At 42.2% G+C, this 20,472-nt stretch overlaps 1 protein-coding gene across 4 annotated transcripts in view; it reads right to left on the bottom strand.

Annotated features, from left to right (window-relative positions):
* Positions 1–9,091: 9,091 nt before the first annotated feature.
* CHN1 (chimerin 1) overlaps positions 9,092–20,472 on the bottom strand; it is a 167,709-nt gene continuing 156,328 nt past the window's right edge. For 3 of the 4 annotated variants that reach the window (XM_084643859.1, XM_084643860.1, XM_084643862.1), the window contains 5 exons: positions 15,534–15,707; positions 14,593–14,670; positions 13,287–13,424; positions 12,276–12,381; positions 9,093–9,921 (listed from right to left, as the gene is read on the bottom strand). In XM_084643859.1, the coding sequence (XP_084499985.1) occupies positions 9,750–9,921; positions 12,276–12,381; positions 13,287–13,424; positions 14,593–14,670; positions 15,534–15,707 (668 nt within the window). In that variant the 3' untranslated portion in view covers positions 9,093–9,749. Of the gene's footprint in view, positions 9,922–12,275; positions 12,382–13,286; positions 13,425–14,592; positions 14,671–15,533; positions 15,708–20,472 lie in introns of all 4 variants that reach the window. The other variant, XM_084643861.1, reaches the window with a different exon arrangement.

Genomic DNA, 20,472 nt, shown 5'->3' on the forward strand with positions numbered 1-20,472 from the left:
TGTTTAACAGCTGACGCAGAAGAACCACAGTGGCTTTAGAAGAGTCTGTCTCTACCTTCCCAGATAGCAGATATACTCATCATTCAAATAAACTGATAGAGGAATGATTGTCTTGCGGTGAAAGCACTGGATTAGGATACAAGATATCTAGGTTGACGTCCCAGCTCTGTCATAGGTTTCCTACTAGACCTTGGGAAGCAACAATTTTCTTGTGCCTCAGTTCTCCCATCTATAAAATGGGGATAATATCCCCAACACAGTGGTGTTGTGAGGATATATAGGTGGTACTGAGAAACGCTAGTGATCGGGGTATATCGGTATCTATAGATCTAAACAGTACTGACTAACTTCATACCAGAATATACATATTTACTAGTATTATTGATACCATTAATGCTGCCAACATACAGAGTCACTAGATGATAAAACGAAGGAAAGATACTCACACATGTGGCACAAGAACCTAAATGGAACAGAGTATTAGCTCATCCAGGCTATCTGCCTGCAAATTCAGGCACATCGCTCACTGTACCTATTCCAGTATTTGGTCCAATTTAGATCTAAATGGCTCAAGCAACAATGCTGTCACTATTTCCTTTGAGAGATTATTTTGTAGTTTATTACACCTTATAGCCAAGAAGTTTATTCTGATAACTTAAAATGTCCCTTTTTTTCCATTTCATGCTATCACTACTAATTATGCACCCAATTCCTCCCCAAACTTTTCTGATATTTTATCTTTATTTTTCCCTGTTAGAGACAGATTTCAAAAAGACATTCAGTGTCTTAGCTATTTTTGAGTCATTAATTTCATCCTCTTTCTCTGCCCCTATTAATGGACTTACTTTCCCTTAGTACTAATCCTACACACCCCTTTGGTTACAATGAACTTATTCGGCTTCTTTTCCCTTATATTTTCCCCACAAATTGGACTGAGCAGTCTTTCTTGGTTTCGCTTTTCCCATCTCCAGAACTGGCTTCTTTTTTAAACTCAGATCTTTCAGCAATCCCTCATGAAGCCCACGTCTTTCAAAACCTGACCTGCAGTCCCATACATTTTTCCAGGCTTGTACTTCTCTTAGGCAGGCACAGTCAGTCATGCTGAATTATGTCACCTTAATGTAGTGGTTTTCGGATGTGGACAATCACTTTACTTGTAGGGTTTGAAATCCAAACACAGGTCACTAGGGATTAAAAGTCAATCAAATATTTTAACAGTTGTGCTAGTCCCTCAAAGCTCCTTTCCCTATTACTAACGCAAATTAGGGCCCAACCAGCTGAAGGTAAGGTACAGCTTTGTAAATGAAATGCTACAAGTATATTTCAAGCACTGAAAAGCAAGTCAGTAACCACCTAATGTACATTTAATACATTGTGACAAAACTTAATGAAAAATAATCACTTTACTGAAATGATTTTAATTAGCTTTATTATTTAAAAGAGGAAAATCATTTCACATTAATGGATGAAGCATGTAAAATTAAATAGACTAAATTCACATATTTCACTGTAGATGACTGAACATTCCAGAATGTGCTTTCCACTCTGGTGTCCGGGTAACTACATGTTTATCAGAAACATTCTGACAGTCTTAATTATGCAGACTCCACAGTCCTGAGATTATTTGTTGCTTAACATATTCAGAGGTTTTATCATCAATATTTGGTGTGTATTTTCGTCTATCTAGAGTCACGTTTGGAGACTGAGGGAAAATAGAGTGTGTTTATTACAGGAGAGAAACAGATACATGGACTAGAAGTCCATATGTATACTAGTTGCAGAGAAAATCTTAATTACTCATTAGCTAGCTCTAAAGAGGGATGCATACACAAAGGAAATTAAGTAGCACGCCGAACCCTGCTCCCCTCTTAGAAGCTGATGGCAGTTTAACTTCTTTCTCTTCCTGGGCCAGTCATCCCAAGGCTGCCCATGACTATGAGTGGCTTTCTAAAGTTGGTTGTGGGCCCTTAGGAGGAGCTACATACTGTGATATGCTGGGCTAATTTTACAGCTGCATGTGGCTTTTTGAGGGAATATGCATCAGTTTCTAAAGACTGAACACTTCCCAGTCTAGATAATTCCTATCAATGCAAGGAGGGATGGTGTTTCCAGCACCAGCAACGAACAGGAATGTGCCCAGGGCAAGTTCAATAGCAGCTAACATGAAACCCCCCTTGCTCATTGGCTGTTGGCTATTGAGAGTCCAACCAATGTCTGAGATTTTGGGTTTGTTTTCTCCAACTTATTTTGGGGCCAATCCAGTTTTCTTCTGAGCAACTGGCAATGTTGCTCTAGATGTGCCAGTGCTTCTAAAGGCTGATACGAAAAGTGAGGCATACAATCATTATTGTCAACAGCACCAATCTGTTCGCACACTTGGACCGGATAAGTGGTGTACTTCATATTGGAGAAAGCATGGATAGACAAAGGCAGATAAAATTATCCACATTACTCCTGTTTAGCATGCAGTTCCTGCAATACGCTTTGAACAGATGGATTTTGCACAGACAGGAATTCAGAACAAAAGTTCTTTCACTGTGTGTTCTTTGGACAATCCACTAAAATCTACTCTGCCAAAGGATGCAAAGGGTATATCTACACTGCACATAAAAGTGTGATTGTAGCATGGGTAGGCATGTGTGCACTAGCTTTAATTTAGCTAATGTGAGTTACGATAGTAATGATACGGAGTACTTGTGGCACCTTAGAGACTAACACATTTATTTGAGCATAAGCTTTCGTGAGCTACAGCTCACTTCATCGGATGCATTCAGTCTTTTCAGGCCGTGCACGTTGGCGGAAGCACTCTATGTAGAAGTCCAGTCTGTGGTTTCGACCTTCAGGAGGAGTCCACCCAGAATCCTTCTTTTTGTAGTCTTGGTAGGAAGGTCTCTGTGGATTAGTATGTTGTTCAGAGGTGTGTTGGAAATATTCCTTGAGTCAGAGACATCGAAAATAGGATTCTAGGTCACCACAGAACTGTATCATGTTTGTGGGGGTGGAGGGGCAGAAGGCGAGGCCCCAAGATAGGACAGATTCTTCTGCTGGGCGAAGAGTATAGTTGGATAGATTAACAATATTGCTGGATGGGTTAAGGGAACCACTGTTATGGCCCCTTGTGGCATGTAGTAGTTTAGTGTCCTTTTTCTTTTGTAGAGAAGCAAAGTGTGTGTTGTAAATGGCTTATCTAGTTTTTGTAAAGTCCAGCCACAAGGAAGTTTGTGTGGAAGGTTGGTTTTTTTATGAGAGTATCCAGTTTAGAGAGCTCATGCTTAATCTTTCCCTGTTTGCTGTAGAGGATGTTGATCAGGTGGTTCCACAATTTCTTTGAGAGCGTGTGGCACAAGCTGTCAGCATAGTCTGTGTGGTATGTAGATTGTAATGGATTTTTTACCTTCAGTCCTTTTGGTACGATGTCCATCTGTTTGCATTTGGAAAGGAAGATGATGTCTGTCTGTATCTTTAGGAGTTTTTTCATGAAGTTGATAGATTTTCACTCCATACGGCTAAATTCGGTGCCTTGCATAATGACAGGTTTCAGAGTAGCAGCCGTGTTAGTCTGTATTCGCAAGAAGAAAAGGAGTACTTGTGGCACCTTAGAGACTAACCAATTTATTTGAGCATAAGCTTTAGTGAGCTACAGCTCACTTCACGAAAGCTTATGCTCAAATAAATTTGTTAGTCTCTAAGGTGCCACAAGTACTCCTTTTCTTTTTGCGAATACAGACTAACACGGCTGCTACTCTGAAACCTGTCAGATAGTAATGATGTAGATATAGTGGCATGGGCTTCAGCCCAGGCTAGCCACTCAAGTACAGTCTGTTGTGGAACCAGGGTCCCAGTTGCTAGCCTGTACCATGTATACTACCTGTGTTGGCTCGATTAAAGCTCGCCTGGGTATACTGATCCGTGCTACAGTCACACCTTCACATGCAGTGTCAACATACCCAAAGTGTCATTACAACAGGATTGCCAGGGCACAGGGAAGTCCCAGAGATGACCCCTTATCTGGCCACATTATGCCGGCTGCTGAGAACTGGTCGTACGTGACTCTCTATACCAGCTCTAGAACACTGGAGGATGTCCCTACAAAGGGGCACTGCTCTCATGGCTGTCTGTGCTGGCTTTGAGGGCATTATGCATTGGCAGCATGGTGAAAAGCAATCCAGAGGCAGGGAAGAATCTGAGATAACGTATCTACAAGCATAGCAGTTCAAACAACGCAAGGACTCATAAAAGTTGGCAAACATTATTAAAAAAAAAGATCATGGACCTAAAGATTATTTAGGAGTACAACACTGGGAGGGCAATGCACCAAAGACCTGAGAACTGGAATATTCAGAAGATGGTGAGGCGCTGTTAGACCAGTGTGGTATAACAGCGGATAGTGTATTAGGTCATTTACACAGGGGAGAAAGCACATGGGACCATTAGAGTAGCACAGTATACATCCAGCAGAGGGCGTATGGAGCTGTTAGAGCAATGCAGTGTATTCCAAAAGCAGCAGAGGGGATACGGGGCCATTAGAGCAGCCGTGTATGAACACGCAAAAGGGCGCCTGAGGCTGTTACTGCAGCGCCGTATGAACCCAGCAGCGAGTGCTAGGACAGATAAGATGAGCACAGGCATATCTTTGAGCCTTTTATCTTAACTTTAGCAATGTTATCCGCAGAGCTCCAGTCCTAAAAATAAAAGTACTGGACAGCTGTTCTGGCTTCCCAAAAAAGTGCCGGAAAGGTGCATACTTTTTATTGCACACCAGTAGCCTGAGCCATAAGGGAAGGCGACCATGATGAAACTCATGGTGAAGAGCAGCATCCCGGCCAGGCTCTCAGTCCAGAGCAGCAGGTCCCACTGGTATTGGCACACCAGGATCAGTTAGGCAAATCACACCACCACCAGGACACATATGCTCAGGAAGCTCTTTGCACCAGCAGGTGCCCAGCAGGCAGCAGAAGACCCAGGTCCTGGCCTTGGGCATCCCAGGATCCACACTGCCTGTCTTGGGCAGCTGGCACAGCAATAGCTCTGAGTGCAGCAGCCTGTTCTGCACCTGGCATGCCCCAAACAGGAGCCAACCAGCCTCTGCTGGGATGCCGTCTGCTGGTTCTCCCCCTCCCACTACTCTGCCGGTCTGGGGGCGCCAGTGGATAAGGTCCTGTCTGGCCAGCAACGCAAGCTGTGTACTTGATTGCCTGGGAGAGGAGTTGGAGCCCGGTGCTTCCAGAACGCCACATCCTGCTGGTGCTGGGCCCAACCAGCTCTAACCCAGCAGCACACTCCGCTGAGCAGGAAGTGAGCCACCACACTAGGCCAGTCCCCACTTCCTGAAGCCTCTGGGAAGAGGTGGCTGCTCGCTCATTCCTTTGCCACGGCCCGGCTGCCACAGCACAGAAGAGACTGAACCATTGATGTAGGCAGGGGCGGGAAGTGGTCACACTTTACCACCACGGCGCAGAGGCTTGGCGGGTCGGGAGCATTAGCAGTGCTCAAGTCCTTCCTAAGAAAGGAATACCGGAGCAGCAGCGGGCCAGCACATTGCTACATGGTTCTTTGTGATCCAGGGATTGTTGCTCAACCCCATCCAGGAACTAAAATCAGGGAACGGGTAATTACTGCAGACCCAGGGACAAGAGAAGGCCCCACTCTTGGTGAACTGCACATACTTGTTCAAGAGACTCAGGAGACAAAGACGGCAGAAAGCCTAGAGCTTAGTCTCCTAGTTTACCCCAAAGCTTGGAGCCAAGGCTGGGGTCCTACTATGTGGTGCTCTAGTCCTCATGCCATGCCCTGGCCCCTGGAGTAACAGCTATAGTCCCAAGTTTCCTGGGAGCAAGGGCCATGAGCAGCCACCTTAAGCACCCAGCTATGGTCCAGCAGCCCAGCCCCACCCTTTCCCAGAGCAGTCAGCTGCAGGAACAAGTAACTCAACCACAGCCCTCCACCCAATCCAAGATGAGGAGCAAGCAGAGACCTTTCAGCTGTGACAGGTTTGCCTGTACTGCTTGTATTCACTTACAGCTGTGCAAGTCAGTGTAAAATCTGCTGTGTAGCTCAGTAGGCCAAGTGAGTTGCATGCCCCAGGGGCCCCTGGCATTCTCCAGCTGCTACCAACAGGCTCCCTATATGGAACCCTCCCATCCCCCTCTATTTCAGGGTCTCCCTGCAACCATGGGCAGTGTGTGCACCACCATTTCAATTTTCCCCCAAACCAGCCTTCACCATGATCTTTCCTTCAGGGCCAGGGCCTCAGGGTGCCCCCCACTTCCCACCTTCGCCTTCATGGCAGGGTCTCTGTGTGCCCTCCTTTCCACCCCCCTCCAGCTCCATCACTCCATGGGGCCCACTTTCTTCCTCCCCATTTCCATTTCCCCACTCTGGATCCCTGCCCCCCACCTCTGCCCATCTAGTTTCCAGTATTGCCAACTTCAAGACAACACAAATCATGACCAAACCCCCCAAAATCATGATGGGCCTAAAAAAGACTATACTGTGTCGTTTGGTCTGTCTTTTGACATCCCATATGTGTGTGGGGGCAATCCCAAATTCATTGGGTAAGGTGATTTTGGCCCCCACCGCAGGAGTTCTCATCTCCACATCTGCCTGTTCTCTGCTCAGCAATTAATCCTGTACCCCCACCTCCCGTCCCCTCATCAACCTGCTGCATCTGCCCAGCCCACCTGCTGCCATCCGTTCAGTCCCCCAGCCTCACCTCTGCTTCTGCTGGGTTCTTAACACACACCCAGGCCTGGAGGGCTGCAGTGGGGCCTCCTCTCCCCACACCAGCCTAGGGAGGCAGCTCCAGGGGTTTTTAACCCCTTCTGTCCCTTCCCTGGCTGCGGGTGCAGTGAGGGAGGGGGGAGGAGAAGACCTGGCCCCTCTATTGCTCATGGGGGTGGGGACGGGAGAACGGAGCTGCCCTGGGCTGCTGGCCTCTTTCTGTCCCCCTGCACCTGTTGTGAGAATGGCTTCAGGTTGTTGAGGGGATGGGAGCTTCCTGCAGCAGCCGTGATTGGTTGCTTTGTCCTAGGAGGCGGGCAAGGAGGGTGGGCAGTCAATCCGAAGGCTCACATCTGCTAGCTAACTGGAGCTTCTTGTGTCGTTGCCAGACTGGCTCCAGCCCTGACTGACAAACGTCTGTCACAAGAGAAAAAAATCCCATGAGTTGGCAAAATGGAGTCCCCCGCAACCACACTCCCTCGGTCCCTGCTTCCCTCATCACACCCTACCCCCCACAGTCCACTTTCCCCCACACGTTCCCCATTGATTCCCTACTTCCCCCATCATGATCACTTAGACCCCCCCAGTCCTGTGTGAGTTCCTTCTTCCTCCTCCACGCCCCCTGGTCCCTGCTTCTTCCACCACCACTGCCCAACCCTTTAGTTCCCAACCTTCTACCCCCCCTTACCCCACTGAGTCACTCATTCCCCTTTCCCCACGTCCCCCTCTTCCCGCTATAAACATTCCAGGTAAAGAGCTCTCCTTTTTATTTCTTCTTTTTTTGTTGGATTCCAGGCTACAGGGAATGTCTCTAGGCAGCAGATTAAGCTGCTGCCCCGATACATGGAGGCAGCAGCATGGGGCAACAGAGAGATTGCTCTGTCTGCAGCACCAGGCAGTTTGGGCCTCCTGCTTTTCCTGTGAATCAGGCTTTTCTGCTGTTCTGATTTGTACCAAAATAAATAGTATTGTGCCCGCTGATGCCTAGAACATTCCCTGCAATTTTGAAATTGATTGATTGCAGTGTTCCCAAGTTATCTTTTTACAGCCTGAGAAATGCCACTGAGTTGAGCATCAGACCTTGCTTCGCTTGCTCCATAAATGCAAATCAGAATGGTAACATTTTACATGCAGTGTGCAGTCACTTTGCACTTGTGTAAATGATTACACATGTGCAAGGCAATGGAGAATCAGGTCCAATATATTTTAGGAGGTAAAGACCTGGTATAGTCATATTGCACGTGGACAAATCTGGTCTGCCATTCTTGGTGACAAGAGTGAGTCAGAAACCTTAACATGAAAAAATTTGGTTTGTTTATTTGTTTTAAGGGCTGTGAGTACAACAGTACAGAAAATTCCAACAATGCCAAACAAAATTCATTGGAGTACCAGTCTTATAGAAATTGTGAAAGCTGAGAAAATAGTGCTTGCTAGTTTACTAAAACTTAATGGTATGACTTTTGGTGTTAACTTGCTTAGAGATATGCAGTCAGACTCTACACCGTTGGATGGAATAATATTGCTTTGTCACACTCAGGAGCATTTCTAGAGAATAAAATGCGAATACACGAAGTGACTATATCACTGGGACTGCTGAAAGGTTGATAAGAAGCAATTTGTATGCATTGCTCTGTCCGAGATAATTTTTGGTCACTTCCCCTTCATATGGAGGAGATGGGGAGAGCGGGGTGTGTGTGTGTGTGTGAAGGAAGGACAGAAGTGTCGGGGTCAATGTTGAATAATTTAAGCCTGAAGCAAATATAGTTTGGTATATCTGTAAATAAGTAGTGGATTCACCTATTCTGGCCACCTTTATTTGTGTAACTGTAAATTGCAATGCCGGCCTGTATACAGGCAAATAACTAAATTTTTTGAAAAAATTCATAGAAAGTTAGTTATTAATAGTACTGGAGGCTTTGCAGTACTTCATTAGTTTTTGTTTTTGTTGTTTAAGAGGTGCTGATGAGCTCTTGAAAAATGTTCTGGATGCTGATTAAAGAATGTTGCTAATAAAATAATCATGAGAATTTGATGGGAACCTTAACAAGTGTCAGACTCCAAGCTATTTAGATTGGGAATGTCCTGCCAAAAAAATAACAGAACTATAAATTGTCTCTTTTCAGTCAAAGGTCATTCAATATATTCTGAGTGCCAAAATGCCACACATAATTCAAATAGCTCAACCAGAAATGAGTTGAGATTTTATTTTGTGAATATAAATATGAAAACAAAGGCATTGAAAATATTTTAATTAATTAAAAAAACACAGCACAATGTGAGATTTCTAATAGCAAAATTTAATAAATTAATATATGCATGCCCGATAAAAATACAAAATTACAATTGAAATAACAATAAGGGAAACATTGTACAGTCTTGCAGATTTTACTGCAACCATGATAAAAGGCATGAAGAATTACTTAAAGTGACAAAGTACACATTTTGTTTCTGTTAAAAACAAATTACTACATGATAAAAGAACTGAGAGAAACCAGGAAGAAATCACCCAAGAAAGTGGGAAAAGAATGATAGGAAATATCAGCATATAGGCAGAAGTCCCATTTCACAGAAATCATTCTTTTTTAGTATCAGAAACCAATTACGTAGAACATAAAAGCAAATTCACAATAGGTTTACACTGAGAAACATGCTAAATTACAATCACAAACTATCCAGAATGAAGATGCTTATAAAAGATGCTGCACCAGTTCTCTTGTTTCTTTTGCAGAAAGTTCTTCACCAAAGCAGGGAGAACAGGGAGCCAATCATGCAACAGAGCTTTAGATTTTTGTTTTAAACATGATAAACACCCAGGATTACTAGTACTGGAAAATGTGTTAACCTTTTTTCAACATCAGCTGAATGGCACTACAGAAGCGACACAGAGTTCCTTCATTTTTATCCTGTATACATCAAAAGCTCTAGCAAATATGGAATTCAGCAACAAGAGCCAGTTAAATTACATTAAAATATTCCTTCCTCCACAGAATATTGTTGTTTCCTTTTTTAGAAAGAACAAAACAAAACATTCAAAATAAAATGTCTTCATTTTTTATGAGCATCTCCACCACAAGTCTCTGGTAACGGATATCATTCAGTGCAGCCATTGCATCTAGTTCTGGTGCTCGCATAAGGGTTGGTCCAAAAACAATGCCAAGATTCTCTGCATTCATGAGATTCTCCTTTTCATGAAGGGTTACCCTGTAAAGGAGGACAATATTAAACACAAGGCATCTCATACCAAATATTGGTTGCTGACACGGTGCACATAGACATGTGTCTGAAAACCCCTGGGCAGAAGGGAGGAGCAAAAAGTGCATTCTTTGCCTTTCCCAAAAACCTGTGGAGAGACTTCTTCACAGGCCCTGTGCAACAGGAACCACACAGAGGTGTTCTGGGGAGTATCTAGGGATTAGGTGAGTATATGCACTGTGTGGTGTAGTTAGTTGTATGTTTTCTGATCCACCATTCTTCCTTCCTGCACAGACTATTGGTGCTTCTAGCAGGCATAATCTGGGTTTAGGGTATGTGTGTGTGGTATGTTGCTACAAATCAGAACATGGGTGCACAGTAATGCTACTTTTGCCATTTATAAATGTGTTGAGGGCCATTTAGGCAGGGAGGGAAAACTTAGTTTAAAGATCCTCTTTACAGGATTGTAATAAGATTACCAATTTAAAACTCACCACAAGTGTAGTGTTCCCACTTACAGGATAGGGGAAACCTGATTGGACTCACCAGGCTCAAACTGTTTCTCTCTCATGCATTTTATTATCTGAATTCATTTGATGTATACACTGCAAACTAACCATGACATAAAGTGGTCAACTGGACTATACGGAATCTCCCACAGGCACAAGCCATGCAAATTACATCCCTGGCACAGACAAGAGCAGGAGCACCTGAACAGGGACTCACCCTGGGGCTGCTTTAAAATCCATCAGGGCCGCAGTGGAGCCTCATTTGTAGAGGCCATCTAACAAAGGTGCTAAGTCAGGGCTTTGGCAGGCTTACTCCACCCCTCCTTAGCTGCATCAGGCAGCTCTTGGGTCCTAACAGAGTGGGGTTATAAACTGCTAGTGCAGCTTTGCCACCACTTGTAGCACCTTCCTATTGCTGGTTATCTGGAACGTAGGTTCCACCAGTGCCTGTTCCAAAGCGCACCATCTGCTAATATATTATCTTTTGGTGGACCGCAGCATGTAATTTACCACATATGCACACAGAGCAGAATATATAGAGTATTCGCAGACAGTATATAGTTAAGAAGTACAGAGACACTGAATAAATGTCTCCGCAAATTCTGTTTACTGGCATAATAATAGTAAACAAAATGCTGTCTAGAGACACTAAACTTCTGCTTTGGTTTATGGCAGTTAATTGCCTTTCTCAATAAAACAAATTCAGATTTATAAATGAGTTTGTTCACAGACTAAACAAAGGACTTAATATACACTACTGCTTTACCATGAAACAAATCTCCATAAGGATTCTTGTAAATGACTAAATATCCATTTGTAGGAAGTTTGTGGGTTATAAAAACATGTAAATTCTGCACTATCTAATCTCCTGTGATGAATAAAATCCCTTCAGGCATATACAATAGTTGTCAGAATTTGATGTCCTCTTTTTTTTGACATATTATTCTGGTATTTCCAAAACTCTGCTTCCTAGTTTATGACTCCAAATAAAGGAGCAACGGCTAATTAGCTGAATTTTGCAAAAAGCCAATGAGCTAGCTGCATTACAAGTACTAAAATTTGCTTAACTACTTTGCTGCTGGGCTTCCATTCCTAAGTCTGAACTAATACATTCATTTGAAGTTCCACTGAAATAAGTGGACACTGACATATCTGGTCCAGAACATGCAGCAGCCCTGGGGTTGCATTTTGCTAGACATACTCAGCAGACTCAACAAATCCTACAGTGGAACTGTGTTTTCACTAAAAAGGCTTAAAATGAAGCTATTTATAAGGCAAGAAATGATTACTCATGACAATAGGTACATGCTGACAATAGGTACATGTCACAAACAAAATGGGCAGAGTAGCTAATATGCCAATTCCATTTTTTACTCTGTGGTTTTGTATATACTTTGACTACAGAAGGGGAATAGTTTTTTGCCTTGTAGATATTTGCAGTACCTAAAAGTAGAATAAACATTAGTTAGGTATATTATTACTATTATTATTATTATTATTATTATTATTTGCATCAAAATTGTGGTTTTTTTATTGGTCTAGTCCTTAAGGCCTATGGAGAGTGCAGAAAAGTGGGAGAAAGCATAATGTTTGTGTGTCTGTTTTAGTGTATTCTAATACTCTATTCTTTTAAGACATATTTAAGTTTGTTTGTTCATTCTGCTATAACAAATGACACTGGAGAGACTGTAGTGCTGTGTTAAATTTATAAAAACAACTCAGAATTTGCTTTATAGAAACCCGTACAAGGTCCCAAATACATCTTGTGGGGCTTACACAGACTTATGTAGAGACTGCGGATTGGCCTTTGTTTCAGAGGAATTCATCTAATGTCTTTTAAAATAAACAACATACCTCTTTAAATGTGCCATGAGATACCTTAAGGTTTCACAGTGTGCAGGTGGCAGTAGTTTCAATGCTTCATGAAGTGTTTCCAACTGTTCATCAGGATCCATGGTTTCTGAAACAGAAACATTTAAATATCAGTGCAGACAATGCCAGACTTCAAGCAGAGAAGTAGACACACGGTAGGTTTGGGGAGTGACAGGTCGGAAAGGAATCCTCATGACTAAATCTGCCTGTTTATCTCCCGATTATGTCAATGAGCTTTGGTTTAGCTTTAATCAATTTTAATCCTTTTTCTGGGAGGTCTCTTCTGGAATGACTCTGTTGTGACAGTTTCCATGGCCTCCCCAATGCACTGTCAAGAACAGTGTTAGAGGAGAAGAGCTGTGATGAGTTGTGACGTGAATTCCTGTCCACTAGGAACTGGACTGAGTCCACCAAGACATTCCTCATAGGTACTGAAAAAGTTGTCAAGATAGTAATTACTACTGACTTGGACTAGTTTTGCACAAGTGACCTAGAGGTGAAATTCTGGGCCTACTCAAGTCTACTCAAGTTTTGCCATTGACTTCAATGGGTCTGAGATTTCATCCCTAGGGGTCCTTTATCTCATTACCAATCACTCTCATAAATTACATCATTCACAGTAAAATAAAATGAAGGGTACTTTGAATTATGACATTGTCAGATAAATAGGATCATTCAACACTTGGTGACAGGAAAAGGGGTTACTCATCCTGCACAGTAACTGTGGTTCTTCATATGTACTATGAGAACATATCTTTCCAGTATGCGTAGTGAAAAGGAAACATTTGAGAAAAATGGAGGAGAAACTGAAACAAAGATCACTTAGTACAACATTCTTATAATCTATGGCACATACTCAGTTCTGCTTTCATCTCAATTTATAGCACTCATGTGAAGAGCTTAAGCAGTACTTAATTAATAACACGTTAAAAAACAAAACAGAGAGAGAAAAAGGGACAAAGAAAAACAGGAAAAATGTTATTTTATACTTACTTGCAGAATCTATAAATTTTGGGTAGGCATCGTATGTGATAAGTGGAATTGGCAAATCCCTGAAGTACAATTTAAGTGCACCAGTGATAATATTGATATCTTCATACATATTCACAGAAATATCTGCTTTTTCCCCATCTGTGTATAGAAAGCAGCTGACATTAATGTTTTACAAATATAAATAGATCTAGACTAATATTCAGTGGAAAAATCTAGGCTGTTTAGCAATTATTAAGATCAGCACAGCCACAGATTCTGGAGTATGTAAACTAACCAATAAAACCTGTTCTTTGACTGTGAATTTCACTGTTTCAGGATAAAGCCTAAAGCCTTTTGTACAGAGACAAGTCCTTTTTTCATCTAAGATTAACAAAAAAATGTTATGCAGAAACCCATGTGACTGTTTTAATGGTGACTGTCTGTGTTGTAAAAATGTGTTGCAGATCAACTATATTTGAACATATCACTTTGCCAAAAACACATTTGTCAGCGCTGAATGGGAAATGAGGAATGTTTGCAAAAAGGAAAATGTTTTTAGTACTTAGTCGCTAGGACAGGCATGTGCTCACCCTCTCAGAGCAGTGGTGCTATTTATTCTTGAGTTCAATGGGCACTAGGCCAGGGCCTGAATTTGTCCAGCACCTCAAGCCCAGCTAGGACCACACAGAAGGCAGGTGTTATTTGAACTCTCTTTGTGTAGCCCCAGTAGCCTTGAGAGGCAAAGAGGGATGGAATTTTTGGCTCAGTAAAAAAACATATGGGGAGGGAACACATCTCCCCACCCCTGATTGCTACTGTGGGGTATTGAGGGTGGGAACTCCTTATTTCTCTCATTGCCTTTGGTGGAAGAGGAAGGATGTTTAGCCCATGAGTTCCTTATTATTTTGGAGTTATCATTCAGGGAGAGGGCTTCGAGTTGCACTGCTCCTTTAAGGTTCTTCTCCAGCTGACTCATGATCCCACCGAGAGAGGAGCCTGGGGGTTCACTCGTAAATCAGGACAATAACTGAGAATGTTCACTACTTTCCTATCCCAATGACATCATTGCCAAGAGCCAAACTGTCATAGTCAGGCTGTGGAGAGACAAACTCTGCCGAAGGGAAAAGGGCAGCTTTTGGCAACCCAGGCCAAAATGCGATTTGTGTGTTTGTCCAGGTGGGGTACCCCTCCACTCAGCATAATGACCAGCCTCCGCATCTGCAGAGCCCAACAGGCAGATGGAGCCTGTGCTGAGGCACCCCTAGGGCTGAACAGAACCCTTCAAATGTGCTGGCATAAAAGTTGCAGTAGATACAAAAGCAGATACCTCTGTCAAATGCCATTTTGACATCTTCAATTAGGTCACTAAAGCCTGAAACTCTGTATAGTCCTTCAGAATTAAGACCTGTTAGGAGAGAACATTTTCACTTGATTAAAATTAGTATTAACTTTGCATCTCCCTTAAAACTGGCTTGTCCCTGCCCAGGTTCTTCATTTAAGGTAATGAGGCAACAAGGTTAGTTAGGTTTCAAAAGCTTTACCAGGTTTTTCATTTGGAATACAATTTCACCCCCATCCTTTTAACCCTGACCCTTGCATCAACTGCATTCTTAGGCTCAGCTCCCAATCATTTTATGTAGTCATGTTTATGATAATGATTCCAAGAGGTGAAAAAACAGATTAGCCCAATTACAAGCTAATTTTTTTAATCAGCTAATTGAGATTAGCATATTAGATGTACAGTAAATATTTTAGAAGCAAACCATATATTCTAGTAAAGAATATTAAATGTGGGCTGGGAGAACTATGAAGATGAAATATGTAAATATTGGCTACTCTAGTTTTTACTGTGTTAATCTTTCTGATTAAAATACCATGGGAAGTATAGGAGGCGGAAGATGCACATGTACATCAATGCGATAGGAGATCATCCAAGACTGGAATTTAGCAAGCATGAAGCTATGTCAAAACAGTACTGTATGCTGTGCATTATAAAACATGCATTACATCTGTCCATTTCTTGTGCATTAATTAGAGGAGTCCTTATAAGACTAAGTAATTTCAGTAGAGCTTTTAAAAAAATCAGATATTTGTGAACCAACAAATAACACCAAGTATGATATGAACTGTGTAGAATAATTGGCAGTCATAAAATACCCTGTTTGAAACTGTTTTGAGCAAACATAAATTCAGCGAAAACCCAAATGACCCAGATCAATCTAAAGGGATTATCATTAAAGCAACCAAAGTCCATTAATGATGTCTTACCTCTAGATTCAATTTCTCTAATACACATGTCTACTACCATTGGCCTTTTAGTGATGTGTGCTTTTACTAGCGTCGTAAGGTCACAGCTGTACACTTTTTTGACATGCTTCAGATCTGGCTTGCAGTCATTTGGGACCATTTTGGAACACTGCTTGTGAACATTTAAACCACAATCTGGGAGAAAAAATGAAAAAACAATTAACCCAACGTTGGGTGAAAATGTGCTGTAATGTTAATATAATAAAGTATGTATTACTTCTACAGGGGTCTGATCCTGCAGACCTCATTCCTGTAAGGACTGCTCCTGTGAGTAAGCTGAAAAGGACTGGTGCAGATTTTAAAGAACACTTACTAGCTGAATACATTCCATTCTAAGATGCAAAAACAGACGTTTCCTCTACTACAGGATTTAACAGAAATCAACCGATTGAAAATCAAATGGTCCAAGTCCTTAATTCTCTATCAAATCGCATAGGTTTGTACAGTAATTTCAACAGAACCCTATTGGTTTAATCCCCATTACATTCTGTAGGACTTTTCCATAGGGGAAGAGATCTATTACTCTGTAATGTTTTTCTCTTCCTATATTTTATATGTGACTATCTCATGATCTAATACCTTCCCCGTATCTTTATATTTATTTTAGGCTAAGTCTACACTACAAACCACTTTCGGTGGCATGTAGTGTATGTATAGCTACATGCTGCAGCCAAAAGCACACTGCATCTGTGGTGTGTAGCTACACGTGGCAGTGAAAGGCCCTGGCAGTGGGGAGAAGCTGAAACAAGGCTGAGCCTTTCCCTGCTGCTTACTCCCTTCCAGAGGAAGGGCTTCAGCAGTGCGGGAGCTGGCAGAGACTTTCACTGCTGCTGGAGCCTTTCCTTATAGCAGGGAATGGCTCCAGCAGAGGGGAGTTGCTGGAGTCTTCCCCTGCATAGGAGAAAGGCTCCAGCTGTTGAGATCTGTCAGCCTTTTCCCACCCTTCCACCCCACCCCCACTCCGTCCACTGTTGGAGTCTTTCCCTGCAAAGGAGAAGGGGACCAGTAATGAGAGGTAACGGGACACTACACAGCTAAAAATAGCAGTGGTGCTGGGAAGGCATGGCTTGGCCCAGTAGAGGACGTCTAGGTACGTACTCTGGGTTTATACCCACATCCTTCAGGTGTGTTTTGACTGGCTTAATCCATGTTTCACTGTCTATGCTGCTGTTTATACTTGTACTATGAGAGCTATGCGTGTATGTGCACTACACACTGCCAAAAGAATCCTGCAGGGTAGACACACCCTTAGGGATAGATTGTGACATTTACTCTTAACCCTGAGCAGGGTAGGGGAGGAGGTATTACTTCCAATGCTGTTTCATAGACTGGGTTTTTGAAAGAGAAAGCCCAGAAAACTGGCAATCCAAATAATTCTATTTAAATTCAAATGAATTTGGGAAGAATGTCATAGAATCATAGAATATCAGAGTTGGAAGGGACCTCTGGAAGTCATCTAGTCCAACCCCCTGCCCAGAGCAGGACCAATCCCAATTTATTTAAAGAACAGTTCCACAGTTTTATTGTAAACATTTTACAAATGAAGGTTTGGTTCATTTTAGAGTACAATTTAATTGAAATCAGATATGCAGAAAAAACATTCATTCTGTACAAAAATGGGCCAAGCATAACTATGAACACTAATGCTCCATATGTAGGAAAAAAGCGGGGAAACCAGCAATAATACAACAAGAAAGCATAGTGAAGACAGACTAAGCAATGCAGTTCCTTTTAAGTTAATAGAATGTTCATATCCATGATTTGAATCCATAAGTCTTGTGCAATGATGTATGAGCAGCATTTTGCCTTGTCTGAAGCCCAACCTAGTTCCTTCTGACTTCACTGGGAGTTTCATCAGGTCTCTGCTGTCTTGCAGTAGGGACCCCTGTCTTGCAAGATGCTGAGTATCTTGAACTTTCATTGGTAACTGGCAATACAAATGTCACCCAGAGCCCAATCCTACAAAGTGACATGCTGAATTGCCACAGCAAAACAGCACAGAGCCTAGAGTGTACACTCTCTTAGGCCTTAATCCAGCAAAGATTTCCAGTGTGCTTAACTTTTCTACCATGAGTAGTCCCATTGATTTCAATTATTCATTGATCTCAAGGGGACTACTCATAGAATTAAAGTTAAACGCATGTAAGAGTTTGGAGGATTGGGGCCATGGTGAAGATTTACAGTATCCCTTCCCTTCCCTCTGCCCCTCCCAATATCTAGTGTCTATAGAGGAGTCACCTTTGTATCTGATTATCACTGATTTTGTTGATATTTTAATTTACAGTAAATAGTCCACATATGATGTGGCTCTCTTTTATACAACAGCAAAAGCCAATGTTTGTATCTTAGTTTAATTCCAACTCAGTCGATCATATGCTATTACAAAAAGCACTTTGTTTTCTTAATAGGGTTGTAAGGCTAAAGAGTTTTGTCACTTAGAATTTATTGTAAAGTGCTCAATCTCTTGGTAACAATAAAAGTTCAACATGTCACATTCAATCAGTCAAAATTTATGAACCCTGTTCCAGACAAAATGACTGCTTACAATTCTATTTCACTCTTTAAGTATAAGAATAGTTCCCTTCCATGAAGAAAAGAAAGTGATCTTGTAATTAAGGGACAGGATGAGGAGCCAGGAATTCTGGGTTCTGCACCTACTAATGCCACAAACTTCCTGGGTGACCTTAGGCGAATAACGTAGAGTACAGCCTCCTCCTACACAGCAGACCCTGATCTAGCAGAACTGGCACCAGTGGGGCAGGATCAGAAGACTTGTGCAAGGAGGGTGGCCCACTGCACGCTGCAGAGTTCAGTTCTGTTGGCTTCCCTCCACCCTAACACATGGTGGGGGTTGGAAAAATTACTGGGGGTGAGGGCAGTAGATTACTCAGATCCACCAGCCACCCTCTTTCCTGGAGGGGGAACAGACCCTCTACAGAGATTGTTGTGCTTCTGAGACTTCATAGTGTTTGTGGCACAGCACCACTCTATGGCAGGAGGTTAGGAGCCTAACCCTTCCTCATTCAGGCTGTGAAGAACTCCAGAGCAGAGCCTGGCCCCTTGCTTGCTTTTAGGATTTGGTCCTTAATCATCCTGTGTCTCAATTTCTCCCCCTGTAAAACGGAGGGACAAGGAATTTGGGCAGAGGAGGACAAGAGACTGATCGGATGAGGAGCTGTGTGAGAGGGTACTAGATTGTCTGGGCAAGGGTATTGGCACTGAGATGAGAAGCCTAAGGAGTAGAGACAGGGAGTGGCTAGGTGACAAGAATGGGACTGGGAAAAGGAGACAGGGATGAGGAAAAGACTGGGGAAGGACAAGTTGGAGGGGATGGGGCCCAAGGGGTAAAGTCTGGATGTACCCTTGTGCATTTGCATTATGACAACAGTCTTTAATTACATGATCACATACTGTTTTTTCCAAACGAGCGCTATCTCATTCAGTGCATATGATGGACCTGCTCTGAGGATGAATCATCAGGGTTGTCTAATGAAGGCTGTTGTCTGTAGGACCTCGGCTTCATTTGTTGCAGAAGATGGAAGGTGGGTAGTGAATGAGGGAGGGGATTGCAGAAAGAGAAAGGACAGTCTCCTGCTAAGGCAGTTGAATGCTCCCGTGAAGAACTGGATTCTATCCCTGCCTCTGCCACAGAATTCCTGTATGGTGCTAGGCAAGTGACTTCAACCAGACTTTTCACAGGTGGTCACTAGTTGCATGCTCCTTATCTGATGGTTGCCCAACTTGAGACTCTGGGCTCTGATTTCCAGAAGTGCTGCGCTCTCTCAGATACAACTGAAATCAATGGGAATTTTGCTTTGAACATATGAAGTGCTATATAATGCTAAATACTCTGAAAAATATCAGATCCTAGATGTTTCAAATTGGATACCCAAAATTAGTGAACACTTTTGACCTTAATCTCTTTGTGCCTCGGCTCCCTGTCTGTACAATGGGGATAATACCACCGCCTCATTTCACAGGGGTATTTAAAAATAAATTAATTAAATGTTTGTGAAGCATTCAGATACTATAGTGAAAATCACAGTGGAAAGCCCATGAAGAAATTAAAAATTCAGTTTTCAGAGCAGACATGAATAATGTGTAGCAAGTAAGGCCTGGGGCCACACATTGAGCAACTACGAGAAAACAAAATACAAAATAGCCATTTATTAAGTGAGCACCATCCATTCTGTGCCCAGAATGAGGCAAAGGTCTTGGGGAAAAAAAACAGTATGTGATTATGTAATTAAAGACTATGATAATGAAAACACACAAGGGGGCTGAATTAAGAGTGTACTTGCAACCTTAATTCTGGCATGTCATGCCTTTTGAGTGATTGACTTTGCAATCTTTATAATGTTTTTAATACAGCTTTTGTATGCATAATTATCATATGTACTAAAATTGCTGCAAGAGCCATTCATTACAGCATACTGCAAGTACTTTATCTTTAAAGATTTAAATATTAAACAGGGAGCAAAACATTTTCAGAAACAATGTTTAAACTCTTAAAGGTCTGTTTCAACTGAGGTGTAAGCAAGTTGAAAGGCTATTTATGGAATTGGGTTGGTCTTGTGAGCACACATCTACCCACACTGATGGGAGAGTAGATATCTTAGAGCTACACTATTGTGAGAACAAGGATAATTCATTTTTAAGTATATAAGAATGAAAAACATGTATTTACAAATGTCCTATGCTTGAATTAAAACAATCTTTACATTTTCCATGGTCATCTTAAGGATATTTGCATTCAACAAAGTGCTATTTTATTAAAATGTTTCGCTTGCAGGGACATTTCAAGCTGAAAATCATATTTCTAAAAAAACAAATGTAATTACCTGAGTTACTGCTAATCCTTTTGGGGTCTGCTTCAAAGCCCAATTAAGTCAATGAAAAG

Source organism: Lepidochelys olivacea (genome assembly GCF_965140295.1).
Source record: "Lepidochelys olivacea isolate rLepOli2 genome assembly, chromosome: 11".
NCBI lineage: Eukaryota > Metazoa > Chordata > Testudines > Cheloniidae > Lepidochelys > Lepidochelys olivacea.